This window comes from Cydia strobilella, chromosome 14 (assembly GCF_947568885.1).
Source record: "Cydia strobilella chromosome 14, ilCydStro3.1, whole genome shotgun sequence".
In the NCBI taxonomy this organism is placed as follows: Eukaryota; Metazoa; Arthropoda; class Insecta; order Lepidoptera; family Tortricidae; genus Cydia; species Cydia strobilella.
In genome coordinates, this window is record NC_086054.1 from 4532212 (window position 1) to 4549949 (window position 17738).

The window sequence follows — 17738 nt, forward strand, 5'->3', positions numbered from 1 at the left end:
CGTCCATTTCCATTTCGCACTTCATTCTTTCATACGCGTGTGCTGGGCACTCTGTTATGATGTGCTCCACGGTTTCTGTCCGGTTTGCAGACACATGATGGGCTGTCCTTGCACTTGAACCTGTGCAAGTACGAGTAGAAACCACCATGCCCCGTCATCAGCTGTGTTGTAAGTCCTGTTGGTTTTATCTTTCGGACCAGCCTGTATTCGGTTTGCACATCTGGGAGGAATATCTTCGTTCCTGAGGCTGTTTTTCCCGATCTGTATCTTTCAGCCCATTCGCCAATGATTAGGTTAGGTTAGGTTTTTTTTATTTTTATTTCATTACTTCTACCTCCACATGGATCGGAGCCTATTCTATCAAGTATCTCATTCATTCCAGTTCTCGCTATCTTGCCTCTCGCACTTTCATTCTTCATACTGTTCTTTCTTGCTTTCTTCGTCTTTCGGTCTCTACGGCTGGGACTGCCGTTTGTTTATTTCCCTATGCTGTTGATCTACATTATTTGCAGTTTTTTATTTGCTTTATTTCTAGGATCTGGGGGGAGGTAATGTCCTCTGACATGGTTTAAGTCAGAGACTTTTTTCACTTTTATTATTGCTTTTTACAAACTTCTTATATCTATTGCACTTAATTATATTACATTTTCTGTTTACTTTTTTTTTTTTTGCACATCTGGGAGGAATATCTTCGTTCCTGAGGCTGTTTCTCCCGATCTGTATCTTTCAGCCCATTCGCCAATGATTAGGTTAGGTTAGGTTTTTTTTTTAATTCTTTCTACCTCCAACTGAATCGGAGCCTATTTTTGCTGTTTGTCTTTCATTCCAGTTCTCTCTTGTATGCTTCTCGTACTTCCATGCTTCATTCTGTATCTTTCTTTCATTCAATCTCATTCATACTGATCGGGTTCCAGCCCGTCTATTTTTCCTATTCTACTACTTTTTTATATTTGCTTATTGATCTACGTGTACACAGGACAGGAAAGGGTGGGTTATATTTATTTTTCATTATACAGTTATTTCCTTACGCGCTATTACATTTTTTACTTATGCTATTGCGATACATAGGTTATTGGGTTTTTATTTTATTGTTATTTTACATTTCCAGTTGCGTTTTTATTTTATTTACATGCTATTACATTTCTAGTTTATTTTTTTGTAGTTTACATCTTGTTTTGTTTGCATGTTTCATTTTATACTTATTGTTAATATAATTATTATATTACAAAAACATACATTTCCTAATTCTTATTTCTCTTATTCAGTTTTCACAATGTTGATACAATATTTTATAAATTCTTCTCTATTTGGGCTTGACATTATAACACTCATATTGTTTTCCACAATGCTTACGCCTAGTTTTTGCTCAATGTTGTACCTCTCCACTGCATGTATCGGACATTCCGTCAGGATATGCAGGACCGTCTCTTCCTTTGCTGGGTCACAGTGACACGATGGGCTCTCTTTACACTTAAAGCGATTTAAGTATTCAGAGACCCCGCCGTGCCCCGTTAGTACCTGGGTTTTCAAGCCGCAGGGAGTCATTTTTCTAACCGTCCTATAAGCCGCTGTAACAGTGGGGAAAAACATCTTTGTAGTGGAGGCGGTGTTCCCAGTCACGAATCTATGGTTCCACGCGTCAAGTGTTTCCATTCGGATACTTCGCTTGACATGTGCGATCGGGCATAAATCATAATGCGGTTTCCTTTTGGATCCAACAGCGGCTTCCTTGGCTAATTGGTCAGCCCTCTCGTTGCCTTCCAATCCTGCGTGAGCCTTTATCCAGTACAAAGATACCAGTTTGCTCTGCTGAGATATAGTTTTTAGGTTATCTCTTGTTTCCACGGCTAGCGGATGGAGGCAACGGTGATTTATGACCGTCTGGAGCGCAGCTCTGGAGTCGCTATAGATTCCAAAAGATGTCGCTCGGTGTTTTATTATGACCTTGGTTGCTTAGCTTAGTGCTAAGAGCTCAGCCTGGTACACCGTGCAATATGCGGATAGGGCAAGTTTGAGGGCTTTCGTTTCTGTGTCGCCACTCCACATGGATAGCGCGGCTCCAACCTTGCCCTCAATCTTGCTCCCGTCCGTGAACACACGGATGTCATGCTCGCTGTTAGGTGTCTGCGTGTAGGGCTCGTTGCGGCGCTTCCAAGGATGTATTGCACCTGTGTGTTGCGATTTCCTATCGCACTGTAGTATGGAACACAAATAATTGCCTTTCAGCGAGGGAAATCGAAGAAAATCGATGAAAATATCCCTATTGGAAATTCGAAAACTCTAAATAATGTCCCACCAGAACTTTTGGATGTTCCTCCAGGAGGAATCCTCCTACAGGTCATTTAATAAAAGTTCCAAAAGTTAAAGGTGCTCCAAATACAGAAAATAACATTTTCACATCACCTATTCGAAAAGGGAACTTTTCTTCCCTGCTAGGAGGGATCAAAGTGGCACTTTTCTGTTCAAGGACATTTTGTTGCCAGTATGAAATATTGACACAAAGACATATGAAATTAGTATGCAGATAATCGATTACAATTTCTTTATAATCGATTACGTGCATACAATTTTTCTAACTTAAATAATATTTTGTTGTAACTGTAAACAAAAAATGTAATTATGTAATTAACGTATTTTAAATTAATTAATATCATATTTAAATTAAGTAAATTAATTAATTAGCGTAATATTTACAAAGAAACGTAAAAAAACTTTAGTTTAATAATTTAATTTTCATTTTGACATTTTAGGTCTCCTTAAACGCAGCCATACTTGTCTATGCAATTTAAAAAGTTTATATTTAAAAAAAAATGTACAAATATTTCACCAAGCATTATGCGGTTCTGTATTCTGTATAAATTTGTAAATACTTAGTGTAAATCAATAATAATAGGCCTTTTCATCTGTGTCAGATGTTTTAAGCAGCATCCCGGTAACGACACTAATAATAATAAATATAAGTGATATCAGTCTTCATAGTGTTCTTCCGAAGATTTGGTTCAAAGGGGTAAGAGCTAATTTGTTATCAGAAAAATCTACAAAAATAATGTACTTGATTTTCATTGTATCATTTTAGTTGTTTGCTGTTGTTTTTGAAAATATATCCTCAGTACATAATTATGAGCTGTAGGTACTTTTAATTTGTCACTACAGTCACGTATGAAAATATCGATACGGACAAAGTGCCAGAAGTATGTACCTATACTAAGGTCGTGTACACATATTTTTGGCACTGTCCGTATCGATCTTTGCTTAAAATAATAATGTTTTGAAACCTAATGTTAGTATGTAATTTCCTCATAGGTGATGTGAAAAGCAGTATGTGTCACATGGTAGCAAAATAATTTTCACCTTGGGCGTTAACACTTGAATCCCTCACTACGCTCAGGATTCTATGTTAGAATCCCTCGCTACGCTCAGGATTCTATTATAGAATCCTTCGCTTCGTTTAGGATTCAATTGTACGCCCTCGCCGTAAATATGTCATTTTGGTCCCTTGTGACACAATCTACTATTTTTCTCAAAACACACGGAATTGTTTGCATCGTCGAAATATGACGTGGTTAATAAGTCGCTCCGAAAAAAAAATTGGAAAAAACTTTAAAACGCCACAAGCCCCAGCCCAGATCTTGAAGGTGATTTTAAGTTATTATTGTTTATTAACTACGGAGTGGGTTCAAAAACGTTTTACATGTAGATGTATAGACATTCACTACTTCATGTGTAGTCGTCATGCAAATCATACAAGCTAGGAACTGAACGAAGTTATGAACTTGGAACTTGACTTTTTGTAGAAACATAACTTACCTAAGGTTAATTATTAAACCACAATGTTTATCGATATTAGATGATTCGAGATGATAAAAACGACAGCCTCTCATTTAGGAACATATAATAGTATGCTGCAGTACCGTTACCATGAGTTGCTATCGAAAACTTACATTACTAATGCCTTAAATTGTCAGGCGAAACTAATATTTGGCAATAAATTTAGGTACCTATCACCCGTTGAAACGGCCATTATCGTCCATAATCTCCATCTCATTAATCCATTTCTTTCCTTCTACAGCTAAATTTATACGCCGTAATCTTTCGCACGTACACCAGTTCACGCCACTGCGGAAAGCGGACCGTCAGAAAAACAATTTGTTTTGGTTATATTATTTTTTTAAATTCTATGTGTAAATTTTTTTAGTGACTTTCGGAAGTGCTAATAAAATTATACGTGTTGTGCAGAAGTATTTGTTTTACTGCAAATTCTACACTCGCTAGCGCCTAACTAAACGCGGTTTGAGTAATTTCGAAACAACTGGTACCATGAGTCAGTTACTCGTTTACTATACTCGCTAACGTAAGCTCGATTCATCGTGTAGTTAACGTTACGAATCGTAACGTTAACTACGAACCTATCGTAACTTACGATAGGGAATGACCTTGGAGTGACGCGCCTAACTTCACAGCAAAGAAAGCTATCTCTTTTTGACCATACTGAAACGACAGAATAGGTAGCACAAAGATTGAAATTTGGTATGTATGTTAATTAAAGGTCTCTTTTTCATGTCCACACTATTTGACATTTGGGAACCTCGAGGAATCGCAGCCATCTTGGAAAATGTGTACCATCCTGGAGAAATTTGCGTTTTACTCTAAATATACGTTCTCTATGAAAATATGGTGTAAGGCAACATTAAAGCTTATCAAATTCTACACAAAAAAGTCCTAGATATCTTATAGAAATTAATAGCTGAACCCAGATTTAGCGCTTATACCCTTTCAGGGGATATTCTCTTAATATGAAACTTGGAGGAATATGAATTCCACTTTTGTCTATACATTTGTACACGTTCTCGTCTCCCTAGTTTTTATGGTGAAATATTTTAGTTTCAAGTGGTTAGCAAAGTATTTTAAGTGCCCTCTCTTTGTGTCAACAGGCATGGTGACAAGCCGAATGATGAGCCACATGGAAAAGCGACTAATTTACGCCAGTGGGCCGAACTCACAAAACTTTTAAGTGCTGATGCTACAGGCGACAATAAAAGTATAGAGAAGTGGAGAATGGTATGTATATAACCTATGTGATTAGCCTTTTATTTATAATGTTTTCATTTTATTTTTCACTTACCTATTCGTTCACATCATTTTTTCTTTGCATGTACATTTGGTTCGCTCTTCTTCACTGGTTTTGTGTGTGTGTGTGTGTGTGTGTTGGGTGTGAAGGTATGGAGTGACTTGAAAAACAACACCAAGAAAAAGTCTGCACGGATATACAAAGCTGGAAAAGGAACTGGTGGTGGCAGTGCCGGCCCGAGTCCTTGATCAGGGTAGAACGAAATCGGGTTTTGGCGCCCTTCGTTGAAGCTTTTTACCCAAAAGCAAAACGAACCGTATTTTGGGCCTGCGTCACACTCGTGCCTTTTAAAACTTATTTTTTTTTCTCATTTGCCATTTTGGCGCCCCCCTTGCCATCCGGCGCCTAGAGCGGCCGCTCCACTCGCTCTACCCTGGATCCGGCCCTGGGTGGTGGTCCTGGTCCTGCTTGTACCCTAAAATTAAGTTTTTTTTTTGGCCTGGAGGTAGGGTAATGGGTACTTCATGCTTAATAACAATTTCATTCCATAGAGGTTCTTTTACCTGTCATTACCTAGCGCTGGCAATACACATAACTAATAAGTCATTCATTTAATATCTATGGATTAAGTATAAATAAAGAGTATGAACTCCCATACTTAACTCAAATTTAATGATACACAGAAACAGCCCATATGTTAGGTTTATAATACTATATCATAAAATCCCTGAAAGTATAAAAGCCGAGGACAAACACCACATATTTAAACGTAAATTAAAGAACTTGCTTACAGAAAAAGCGTATTACACTATTGATGACTTTCTAAATGATAAGAACTTGACATATACACCGAAGGTATGACGGTGTTGTTCGCCGATGACACAAGGATCACGTAGATAACTTATGTGAAAGGTTGGGCAGCGCTGTGTTTGCGCTGCGCAAACTGAAACCAGTTGTCTCAAATTACGCGTTAATACAAATATATTACGCGTATTTCTTCTCACTAATGCACTACGGCATTATTTTGTATGGCAACTCAACTGATTCAGACAGAGTATTTCTGTTGCAAAAACGGGCTATACGAATATTGGCAGGTGCGAATTCAAGGCACTCATGTAGACAGCTCTTTAAAAAATTTAAAATATTGACCTATTACTCGCTTTACTTGTATGAAATTATAATGTTTACGCGCAAAAATATTGATAATTTCAAACGGTCGACTGTGGGGATCTTAATGTGGGACCTCTGGTTGACCCGCGGTATCCTGAGCTCGTTTGCCTGGAGCGCGCGCCTGGCATGCTGGAGCTCCGCGGCCAGATGCTGGTCATCACATCGTCGCTCCAATTGCAAAGTTACGAAACTGCCAAAAACACATTTTTCAGGGCAGGCGATTTGAAGTTGCAAAAAAAATTTTTTTTTTTTTTTAAGTGGTCGTTGAAGTTGTATTGATGAGTATACTATGTAGTGTATTCAAAATGCATTTAGTGCATGATTAATTTGCCAGATATGCATTATTTTATTGGAATTAGAAGTTACGGTACATTCGCAAGTTTGCACCTCCATATAAAGTAAAAAAAGGTATGATTTTTCACCATAGAAAACTCATGAAAGTACCAGTTTCGCAAATTAAAAATCGTTTTAATCTATTTAATCTGAGGTCAAGTTACGAAAATGACAGTTTCGGGTGTTTACTATGGTGTCTTTGAATTAAAATGCCTACTTATTCACCATGGTGTTCAGTAATAGATTTGCGAATCTGTATTAATTTTTGGTTCCAGCAAAAAATATTTTTTTATAATAATATATTTATCATGCCAATTGTTTTTTGAAATACGAACTCTATGTGCTACACACAAAATTGACAATTGGATTAAATAATATTTCGACTTATCGGGTTTGACCACGCAACCCTCGTTATGTATATGGGTAAGATATCATTGTTGTTCCTAATTAAGCAGTTTAAATCACTTATATTTGATTACTTCCAGTGTGTTAGGCCAATTAACTATTAAAGGGATTACTAATATTCGTTATACACACATGTGGAAGTGAAGACGATTTAAACTGCTTAGTTAGGTACCACAGGATCTTTTTAGTGTGAACCTAAAGTGGAATTTACAGTGCGTGCGGATAAAATAAACAAAGATCAATTTGCAAGTATTATTTATTTATCAACAAATTCTCATGTGAAAAAATGAACTTAAATAATTAACAAAACCAAAAAACAATATTAGATACATTTATCAAAGTTATCTATAAAAACTAACATTCTTCGATATCGGGTTCCGGTAAGCGATCTATTACTTCTTCAGAATCTGGAAGACTCTCATAATAAGAGTGATAGCACCTAGGTATCTGATTATCATGACAAAGTTTCATGAGGTCCCGTTTTTTTGCCTTTGAAATGGGTATTTTGGTTGCATAAGCACGAGCTGGTACTATTGCAGCACTTTTTCCTCTTTTAGGTTTTAATTTGAGTTCTGTGAATTGTGTCTCATTATAGTCAGTCTTTATAAAGATTGACTTGGGGCTCTCTTTTCTATACTGAATCCACACTGCGTTACTGAAATTAGTTTTTTCTTTTTTTTCTGTCTCATCTTGAGACGCGTTCTCTTCGGCTTCATTACTTTTGTTACTTTTCTTTTTTCGCGGCCGTTTCGTAGCCTCTACTGCAAATTTTACTTCGTTAGAGTTGAAGTTCAGAAACTCCTCATGGCCCATGATATTTACTTTAAATGGACGGGGATTCATTCTAGCCGTTCTCATTACTTGAATCCATCCATCAGGTGTATAAATTGGTATTTTTTTTGCCTTTTGTTCAATTTTGGAGTGAACCGAGTCGCACTCCATGTGGCTATGTCCTGATTCATAGAAAACATGATCTACTACTTCAATCGTTTGGTGCGTCGAGACAAGGTGTAAGAGCATGCAACAGAAGGCGTAATTTTTCTGTTGTCCACCACAATTATCCGACATCATTCTAACATGTGTGATACCTTCGTTATTGACAATGTATTTGTATACGCAGGTCGCAATCTCGATACTGCCACGATTACCTTCAGTTTCATCCCAAGTATAACAATCTACATCTTGGTTACCAAACTTATAAAAAGTCAAGTTATAGACTGCCAGCTTTCGAACATAAAAGAAAGGCCCTGCTGGTCCTTTATGTGTATGGAGAACAGCTTCCAAATCAAAGTTAAATGCCAAAGTTGTCACATCATTATTTGCAGCGTTTTTATCGGCATCCCGACGCCGATAAGACTCGTCTCTTCGTTTCAGGTGTTTGGCATGATCGTCAGAACTAGTGTCGCCATTTTTAAAAGCTATGCATGTTTTGCAAAGATCTTTTTTTGGCACATGAAACTTTAATTTATAAGATCTGAAAATGTTTCTGTATGTTTCTGAACATGCTGGAATAAGTTCTTTCTCTACACATTGCTCTTTATAAAGTGTATGCATTGTTTGTATATTGAGCGAAGCCTCTAAATATTTATATTCTGTGGTACTTCTGCAATAATGTGAGTCCATGGTGGGAAATGAAAATATATGTGACTTTATATCATTCAACCTGTCAGCGGAGAGTTTGTTAGGTGGGGATTTTCGGCCTCTGTTGTCTTGTTCGAGAACACCTTCAGAGGAAACCTTTTTCAATGTTCCTCTAACCATACCTTCTGTTATGTTCAGAGTATCCAAAAAAAACTCTCTGCATACGTGGACCTTCGTATTTTCGCCTATTGTGAATGAATAATGGTTAGTACATTCTTTACGCGAAGGACCATCCGTTGTTGATCGTTTTTTTTGCTCTCTATGTACGTGTAGAGCTATAAAGTGGCGTTGCTCATCTAATGATTTCAGAGACCTGAAAGAATTGTAAATACTTTCTCTTAACGATTTTGGCACGTTTTCATTACATTTATGTTTTGGTTTCGTCACACACCTAGGTTCTTTTATCGGTCTTGCTGCAATGTCTTTACCATTAACGGTCTTGTATGCTTCTCCTCTGGCACGTTTCTCCCTTTGTACATAACGTTTCCACTTTGTGGGATCAGAACGAGCCCTTTTTTTCGGAGAAATAGGTTTATTTTGCTCGAGTGGCAGAATAAGACCTGACAGCGAAGCACTCCTTCTTACTTTTTTTACAGATTTTGCAGTTTCCAACAAATCATTTTCTGAAGCTCTTCTTTTGCGTGCATTCGGGACAAACGCATGCAATTCCGGATTATGGCCTAACATTTCTCGACTTTCGGATCCAATTTCTGTAAAAACCTCAATGCCATCACCGTCCATTGGTACATGTGACGAAGCATCATTTTTATTACTTTGTAATTGTCCTTTTTGTCTTAATGGAAGAATATGAAAGGAAGATGTGGGTTTTTCTATATGAACATCTGCTACAGTCAAAACACTAGAGGAAACACGAGTAGAATCATCAGAGGAACTGTCATCTGAATCATCGTCCGGAGCAAAGTCGGGATCTTTAACACTGTCATCATTTAAGTCTCCGAATTCAAAAGCATTAGATTTCAATAGCGATTCAATCACGTTTAGTTGATCAGGTGATATTGATATCGATCGTACTGGTGAATTAGTTTCGCTACTATCGCCAATAATTATATTTTCATTCTCTGAAATTACCGGAAAGTTCATCGGTGCGTCAGATATTGCCGTAGATATTTCGGAGTCCTGAATTGAGTCAGGGCTTGCATTTTCATAATTTATGGACTGGAAAGTGTTTTTGCCTATGGGACTTGCTGTTTTATTTCCAGACAAAAAGGTATATTTGTCTATTGGGGTTATTGGTGAGTATATAGGTGCTTCAGGGGTTGTTAGGGCGAGATCACAATCGTTTATTGTTGATGTCGGAGTTGGGATACTTTCATTATCTAATCCTGGACTGTCATGTGGAAGCCCAATTTGCACATAATTTTCCATGGGTATACTTATAACTTTCTCTTGGAGGACTTTCACATGTTGTTTACCTCCTAACTTGGTTTTCTCGAAGTTCGGACTTGTACCTTTATTTCGAAAATCGTTTAAAGAATCCATTGACAGGAACTGCTGAGCTGATTCTGATGAAGCTGAAAACAAAGACAAAATAAATATAATTTAAAGTTGGAGAAATAATGTAAGAAATAAAGTTTATTAGTATGCATATTTGCATACTAATGAACTTTATTTCTTACATTATTTTTCCTTGCTTTCAAAAAAGGAATTGTTAAAATCTAATTGGTCATTATGTTAATTGAAAGCGAGTTAAATTATTGAGGGAAATAAAATTAATCATACGATAAATTTCAATAATTCGTTTACCCAACTAGCGTGAGTTGTTACATAAAAATGAACTTAGTATCAATTTTGTGACGACAATTACGTATTCAATTAGTATAAAAGTTAACTATTTCTTTTCAATTTAGAATTTCTAAATTGAAAAGAAACGCATAAAGACGTTATTTAAATGTATTCAAGTAAAATATTACATAATTTATATGCTTAATTGTCGTCACAGAACTGACACCGGCTTAATTTTTATTTAACACTTCCGCTAATTAGGTACGCAAATTAATAAAAATGCCTACACGCATAATAAACAGATATAATGAATGATTATGACATAAGCTTTATCTGTTTAGCAACCAAAGCAAACTTGCGAATATGCATACTCTACACATTTTAAAACATACTTTAAAGTATTAACATTTAGGTTGATATTTCAAGTTCACCAAAATTGAATATTCGCAAGTTTACCATGGTTGTGATTTCTATTGCTGAAGGTTTCTAAAGTGCAATGTAGAAGACCCATTATAAAAACACGGTGGCAGTCATTTGTTTTTGCACTGATAAAAGAGTTAATTTTATGTACGATCGAAATCAAATGACTACTACCGTAATTACCAAAACAATAGAGAATAAAATTCCCAAGAGCAAACGATTAGTTTCAGTTTTTTTTTCGTGTTAAGTAGCCTTTTACCATGGAATTTTGCAGCTGACTGTACCTACAGGGTACAAAATTCCTTAGGTGTAGCGCACAATATGGCGCTCCATGAAATTCAGTCATCGATGAAGCCAATCAAGTGTTTACGCAATATAACAGCCAATCTGTCACGTTACGGCGAACTTGTGCGTCCGAAAACAATTATCTATGGCGGCGCGTGGCACGGAGCAGGCGAGACTTGACCAAAAATTGGACTAAGATACTTACTCTTCGATGATTCAGCACATTCTTCATCTTCAAAAACTTTAAGGATCATTTTCTTGTTTCTTTTCATATTTAAAATACCTGTTTCCACAAAATGCAAAAAAGAAGCTCAACAACAACTTGCCATTACAACGATAAACTACTTTTCACGTAGTGTCAGGGTGAAAGTTTAAACCCAAATCGGCAAAGGTAATTAACTTTTCAGCCAAACAACAAAACAATTTATCATTTATTTATGAATTAACAATTCGTAATGTTGATTATTAAAATTCGCAAAGTTTATTTGGCTCATTTATGTAATGTGGTAAAAATAGTCGCCATAATAAATTAACAGATATGCCAGATTCACAAACTTGCTATGGCTAGCTTGGTTGCTAGGTTTTATTTTCCACCATAGTAGATTAACGAATCGGTGGATTCGTAATTATGTAAAGGGTTATGAATGTAAATAAGCATTAAATGCCACCACAATAAACTAACGTATGTGTAGATTCGCAAATATTCTGTAGTTTACTAATATAGATGAGGAATAATTGCCACCACAGTAAACTACCGTATCTGCCAGATTCGCAAATTTGCTGTGGTCTACTTGTGTAGTTGAGTAAAGTTGCCACCATAATAAATTAACGAATGTGCTGATTCGCAAATATGCTATAGTTGACTAATATGTATGAGGAATATACGCGACCACAGTAAACTGCTGAATCTGTCAGATTCGCATATTTGCTATAGGCTAATCATACCTGTTAATAGTAATTCCCACCAAAGAAAATTAACGTAAATGGCAGATTCGTTAACTATCCACCGGCATCACAACTTTATCTGCCAAGATAAATCACCTTATCTACACATCGCAAGTTTACCATGGGACAAAAAACGTATAAATGCAGATTGGTACAACGGTAACTCGGGAAGCTTAAAAGATAGAAGCCTGAAAATTTGTGACATTGTGCGTTGTCATAATTGGTACACTTCTACATCATTAACTCAATTTTGACAAAAAAGCAGTTTCGTTACTTTAGCATTGGAGCGACGACATATCCTCTGGGCTCTCTGAAACAAAGATTTGCCTACTGTAACAAGTTGACTGGGATCCCAGTCAACTTGTTACAGTAGGCAAATCTTTGTGGGTATCATATGTCGGGCAGACGAAACGGAGCATTTCCACTCGGGTGAAGGAACACATAGCTGATGTCAAGCACCGTCGACCTAGGTCTGCAGTCTGTGAGCATGTCATGGATAAAGCCAATCACTCAATCAAGTTTGATAAGCCTCTGGTTCTTGCCAAGGAGAAGCGTTACATACCCAGAATGCTGCGCGAGGCCATTGAGATTAAGAAATATCCAAACTTTAATAGGGAAGATAAGTATATATATATTATAAGTATATCTTTCCATGAAGTTTCAAGTACCTAGCTTAAAATAAAATTAGGACCACGACAAACTTTCAACCCCTTTTTAACCACTTTAGGGGATGAATTTTTAAAAACGTTGAAATCACTTTTCTTGTATTCTAAATTCTAATAACATGCCTTTATGCAAAGATTCAAGTCGCGTACTTAAAAAATGTTTGACCTCCATACAAAAACTTTCTACCCCTTTTTCACCACCTTAAGGGATGAATTATCAAAAACGCTGAAATAAGCTTTCTTCTCTTTTAATGAAATACCTTTTAACGAAGTTTCAAACTCTTAGCTTAAAATATAATTTGGACCCTATACAAACTTTCAACCCCTTATTAACCCTTTTAAGGAATGAATTTTTAAAAACGCTGAAATTACTTTTCTTGTATTCTAATAATATGCCTTTATACAAAGATTCAAGTCCCAAAAATATTTGATCTCCATACAATTTCAACCCCTTTTTCACCACCTTGGGGGATGAATTTTTAAAAACGCTGAAATGAGTTTTCTTGTTTTTTTATTATAATTAATAAACATTTATATTATAAAATTTAACCCCAAGACAAACTTTCATCCCCTTTTTAACCCCCTTAGGGGTTGAATTTCCAAAAACGTCAATATTACTTTTTTTTGTAATCGGCTATTATGCCTTTCTAGGAAGTTTCAAAGTATTTGTAATGGATTCAAATTTTCAACCCTTTTTTAACCCATTTAGGTGATGAATTTTTAAAAACGCTGAAATCACTTTTCTTTTATTTTAATAATATGCCTTTATACGAAGTTTCAAGTCCCGCACTCAAAAAAATTTATGATCTCCATACAAACTTTCAACCCCTTTTTCACCACCTTAGGGGATGAATTTTTGAAAAACCCCTTAGTGGATACTATTGTGAATAATTCAGCTCTCTAGGTCCAACGGTTTGGGCTGGGCGTTGATTTAAGTGAGTCAGTCAGTCAGTTAGTCAGGACTTTTACGTTTATATATATAGATTTTACATCTCAATTTTCAAGCGCCTTGTAAATATACATGTTTTGATAAATTTTGTATACTAAAAATACTAGCCTAGTTTATTTTTTGTAAGTAAGTTAATTATAATCTTTAGTTTTGTGAATGGTTATGCTAAACATACTAGATATTGTAATATCAGAACAAAATGACCTTAACAATTATAATAGAAATAGAAATATAAATAATTTATTCGTTAGCACACACAAATAGAAAGTTATACAGAACAGAGAAACATAAATAAAAGAAAAAGTGCCACGAAATGGTCTCACCTCAGCATGTTCCTGGCGACTTCCAGCGCTGATCTTCCGGTGAGACCATCCGGTGAAACAATCACGACAGGTAACAAAAAAAACAACAAAATTAATATATAATATAACATACAAAAGACAAAGAGATATAAGATACAAAGACATTACTGCTTTATTACTAGATATTTCAAGCATTTTTGTGTTTGTTTGTAAACAAAATGGCGTTTCACGTTCTAAACACATGGCTAACTCCAAAAGTGATAATTTTACCTTATGTAGAACTGACAACTTTTAAAAGGCTATATTTGATGTGGTATTCAACTTTAATGGTTTATCGTGATACATTGTTGTTTAAAGGTTATAGAGAGAGGTATCTTATACCTGAAATACTTAAAAATAACTTTAAGCTGTAATAATGTTCGCACAAACACTCTTGAAGAGCTACGGTTCCATACTGCTGTTATAGCACTTCTAGCACTAAAAAACTACGTGATTTAACAGGGAAAATTATGTCGGTTGTATCACTATATTACTAAGAGCTATAAGAATTACTGTTGCCAGTCTTAAATGGCTTAAGAGTATTTTTATAGCTGTTGTAACACTGTAGGCGGCATTAAGCAAAAAAAGGTAAACATAACACGATTAAAGAGCTATAGCGCGAGTAAGTTATAATGGGCACCCCAAATAAACCTTCAGCGTTAAAATCTACTTACCACCATAATATATAAAGAGGCAGCTAATACCACCTTATTACAGCCTTGAGCTGCATTATGCAATCATATGTCTATTAAATCACCTTACCCCTGGGCCAAGCCTGGGCTTAAAGCCTGGGCTGGGCCAAGTTGCAACCAAAATCCGGCGACATGAAGACCTTGGGAATAAGCTCGCGCGTGCTCGTTGCACTCTGTATTTTGTGATGACGCGCCACAGCACGCACACATACAAGGCGGCACCGCAACACAGCCACGCAGAACCGGCCACCTGTCCGCGCGCCGCGCCCCACCGCCGACCGCGCCCCGCACCCCGCGCGCCGAACCGTATATAACGCCGCGCACTCGCAGCGATCGGCCCAAATCAGAGGAGGAGTACAAGGCGGTCTACGACAACCTAGAGAACGACGACGTCGAATGGCACGTCTACGAGCTGGATGGGGATAAGAAGATGAAGGTGGCACTTCGAGGCCTCCCAGCAGACACGCCAGTCGACGAGATCAAAGAAGCATGTGTGAAGCTCGGCTTCCCTGTAGAATATATCAGACAGATAAACGCCAGGGGGGGCAAGCCAGGCTGCGTCTATTTCCTGCAGCTGGCAGGGCCCCCGCGAGACCACACCGCCATCTACAGGGTCAGTGAGCTCCTTTACTTGAACTGCGTAAGAATAGAAGCGTGGAGAGGAAAGTCTGGCCCCCCGCAATGCCACAGATGCCAGGGGTTCAGACACCACTCCAAGGGGTGCCATAGGCCGCAGAAATGCGTCCGATGCGCAGGCCCCCACCCAGCATCCCAATGCCCTCGGCCAAAGGAGGAACCCTGCACGTGCGCCAACTGCGCGGGGCCCCACACGGCCAACTACAGAAGATGCCCAGTTTACGTGCGGGAGGCCCGAAATTGGAAGGCGGGCACGAACGCACATACAACACCCAGGAAGGCGGGCCCGGTGACAAAGGCCAGCATAGTCAAGCCCACTGTGGAGGAGTCGGCGCCTGCCTCACTCATGGCGCCGGCCAACGCCCCCACCCAAAGGGGCGATACAAGCCAGCCTGCAGTCGCCAAGCCCAATAAAAAGAAGAGGAAAAAGAAGACGCCCATCCCAACCACTGATACCACAGCAAAAGCCTCGCCCCCAACCGCGGCTCCAACTCAGGCGACAGGGGGAGAAGAACTGGCAGCAATAATAACTGCCTTACTAGAAGCAGCAGCCAACCACGGTCCAGAGGCGATCCGGTACGCGCTAGAGAACACACTGAAACCCCGCCAAGTTCAATTATAAGTTGAGGGTGGTGTTTTGGAACGCGCAATCGCTGACCGGCAAGGAAGCCCTGCTCCGCCACTTCCTCCGCGAGCAGAATGTGGACATATTGCTGGTCAGCGAAACATTCGCCAAGAGAGACCTGAAGATGGGGGGCTACGTAGTATACCAACGGAACGAGGTAAACCAGCAGGGACGCTCGTTCCGCGGAGTAACCGTGATGGTCAGAAGATCCATCATCCTGTCGACTTCGTGCCCTATGACTCCTTCACGGCGCTCGGAGTCGACATTAGGGTGGCCAACGGAGACCTCCGGCTCTACACGATCTACAGACCCCCTCAGAACACCACCAGCCGCCTAAGAGCAGACCTGCGTGCGCTATTCCAGTCCTCAGGGCCGACCATCCTGGCGGGGGACTGGAACGCCAAGGACACGGCATGGAACGCATCCAAGATTGACGCTGCCGGCAGGACGCTCGACAGCGCGATCACAGACGCCAACTACGATGTCGCAGGCCCAGGGGAACCCACGCACTATACAGACCACCAGAGGACCTGCGACATCATAGACTTCGCAGTACACAGTCAGAAATTGCGCTACTGACTAAGCAGGTCGCCAAGCTCACCGCCCAAATGTCGAATATGGAGCGGTCAAGGTCGCGGCAGAGAAACCAGAAGCAGCGAAGACGCAGCTACGGGAGGTCAACGTCGCGCGGTAGGAGCTCTTCGCGCGGACAGCCTCGGCGCGCCAAGGACGATCCAGAATGGCTTTGCGGATATCATTTCAAGTTCGGCGAAAAGGCCCAGCATTGCTTCCAGCCGTGCGCGTGGAAACTGTCGGGTTCGGAAAAATAAAAACGATGGTGCAATCGTCGAAGGAGGTTTGCACTACATCGGTTAGCCGTCGTTTGTGTGTTACGGATAGGGAAAGTGGACTTAAGTTTTTAGTTGACACGGGCGCCGTTGTATCTATTCTGCCGCCCAAGAATCGTTTTTATTGTAACGAGTGCGCGAGATATAAACTTTATGCCGCGAACAATACGGAAATAAAAACGTTCGGGACTAAAACGTTAGTGTTGGACCTTAAATTACGTAGACCGTACCGTTGGGAGTTCGTCGTCGCCGACGTTAAGCAGCCTATTGTAGGAGCTGATTTTTTAGCCCAACATAAGCTGGTTGTTGATTTAAGTGCACGTAGGTTGATAGACCTGACGACGTTTCTCAAGGTCACCGCAAAAATGGTAAGTACCACTCAGCCCTCTATTTTCGCATTTAGCGAGGAGCATCCCTTCCGTAAACTGTTGTCCGAGTACCCGGAAATTACTAAACCCGCCTCTTTTAAAGAAACGGCACCGCATAACGTACTACATTACATTGAAACTACAGGGCCACCAGTTTTTGCGCGTGCTAGGCCACTTCCCCCAGATAGGTATAAGAAAGTTAAAAAAGAGTTTGAATTAATGCAGGAGTTAGGTATTTGTCGTCCATCAAAAAGTGCGTGGGCTAGTCCGCTACACGTAGTAGCGAAAAAGAATGGCGACATTCGACCTTGTGGGGACTATCGGATGCTTAAAGCTATAACTAAGCCCGATAGGTATCCCATTCCGAGACTGCACAATTTTACTTACATTCTGGCGGGGAAGAAAATATTTACTAAATTAGATATTAACCGCGCGTACCACTGTACTAGCGTTGCGCCAGAGGACATAGAAAAAACAAGTATTATTACACCATTCGGATTATTCGAGTTCCCCCGCATGAGTTTTGGCCTCAGGAATGCTGCCCAGACATTCCAGCGATTTATGAACAATTCCGTACTTCAAGGTTTGGATTTCCTTTTTAATT

At 39.1% G+C, this 17738-nt stretch overlaps 1 protein-coding gene across 1 annotated transcript; it reads right to left on the reverse strand.

Annotated features, from left to right (window-relative positions):
- Nucleotides 1-1953: 1953 nt before the first annotated feature.
- LOC134747381 (uncharacterized) lies at nucleotides 1954-16342 on the reverse strand. The gene is made up of 6 exons (XM_063682007.1): nucleotides 16264-16342; nucleotides 16064-16211; nucleotides 15833-15888; nucleotides 15557-15685; nucleotides 7373-10149; nucleotides 1954-2193 (listed from the first exon to the last, which is right to left on the reverse strand). The coding sequence occupies exons 1-6, from the start codon at nucleotides 16340-16342 to the stop codon at nucleotides 1954-1956; spliced, it is 3429 nt and encodes a 1142-aa protein (XP_063538077.1).
- Between the last annotated feature and the right edge of the window lie 1396 nt (nucleotides 16343-17738).

What these genes read in the sequence shown, in the direction of transcription:
- LOC134747381 (XM_063682007.1), bottom strand. Translation starts at nt 16,342, where the DNA reads ATGCGTTCCATGCCGTGTCCTTGGCGTTCCAGTCCCCCGCCAGGATGG. An exon ending in GACTGGAATAGCGCACGCAG is followed by an intron (nt 16,212 to 16,263) that starts GTCTGCTCTTAG and finishes TAGATCGTGTAG; the next exon opens with AGCCGGAGGTCTCCGTTGGC. An exon ending in GTGGTTGGCTGCTGCTTCTA is followed by an intron (nt 15,686 to 15,832) that starts GTAAGGCAGTTA and finishes TGGCGACTGCAG; the next exon opens with GCTGGCTTGTATCGCCCCTT.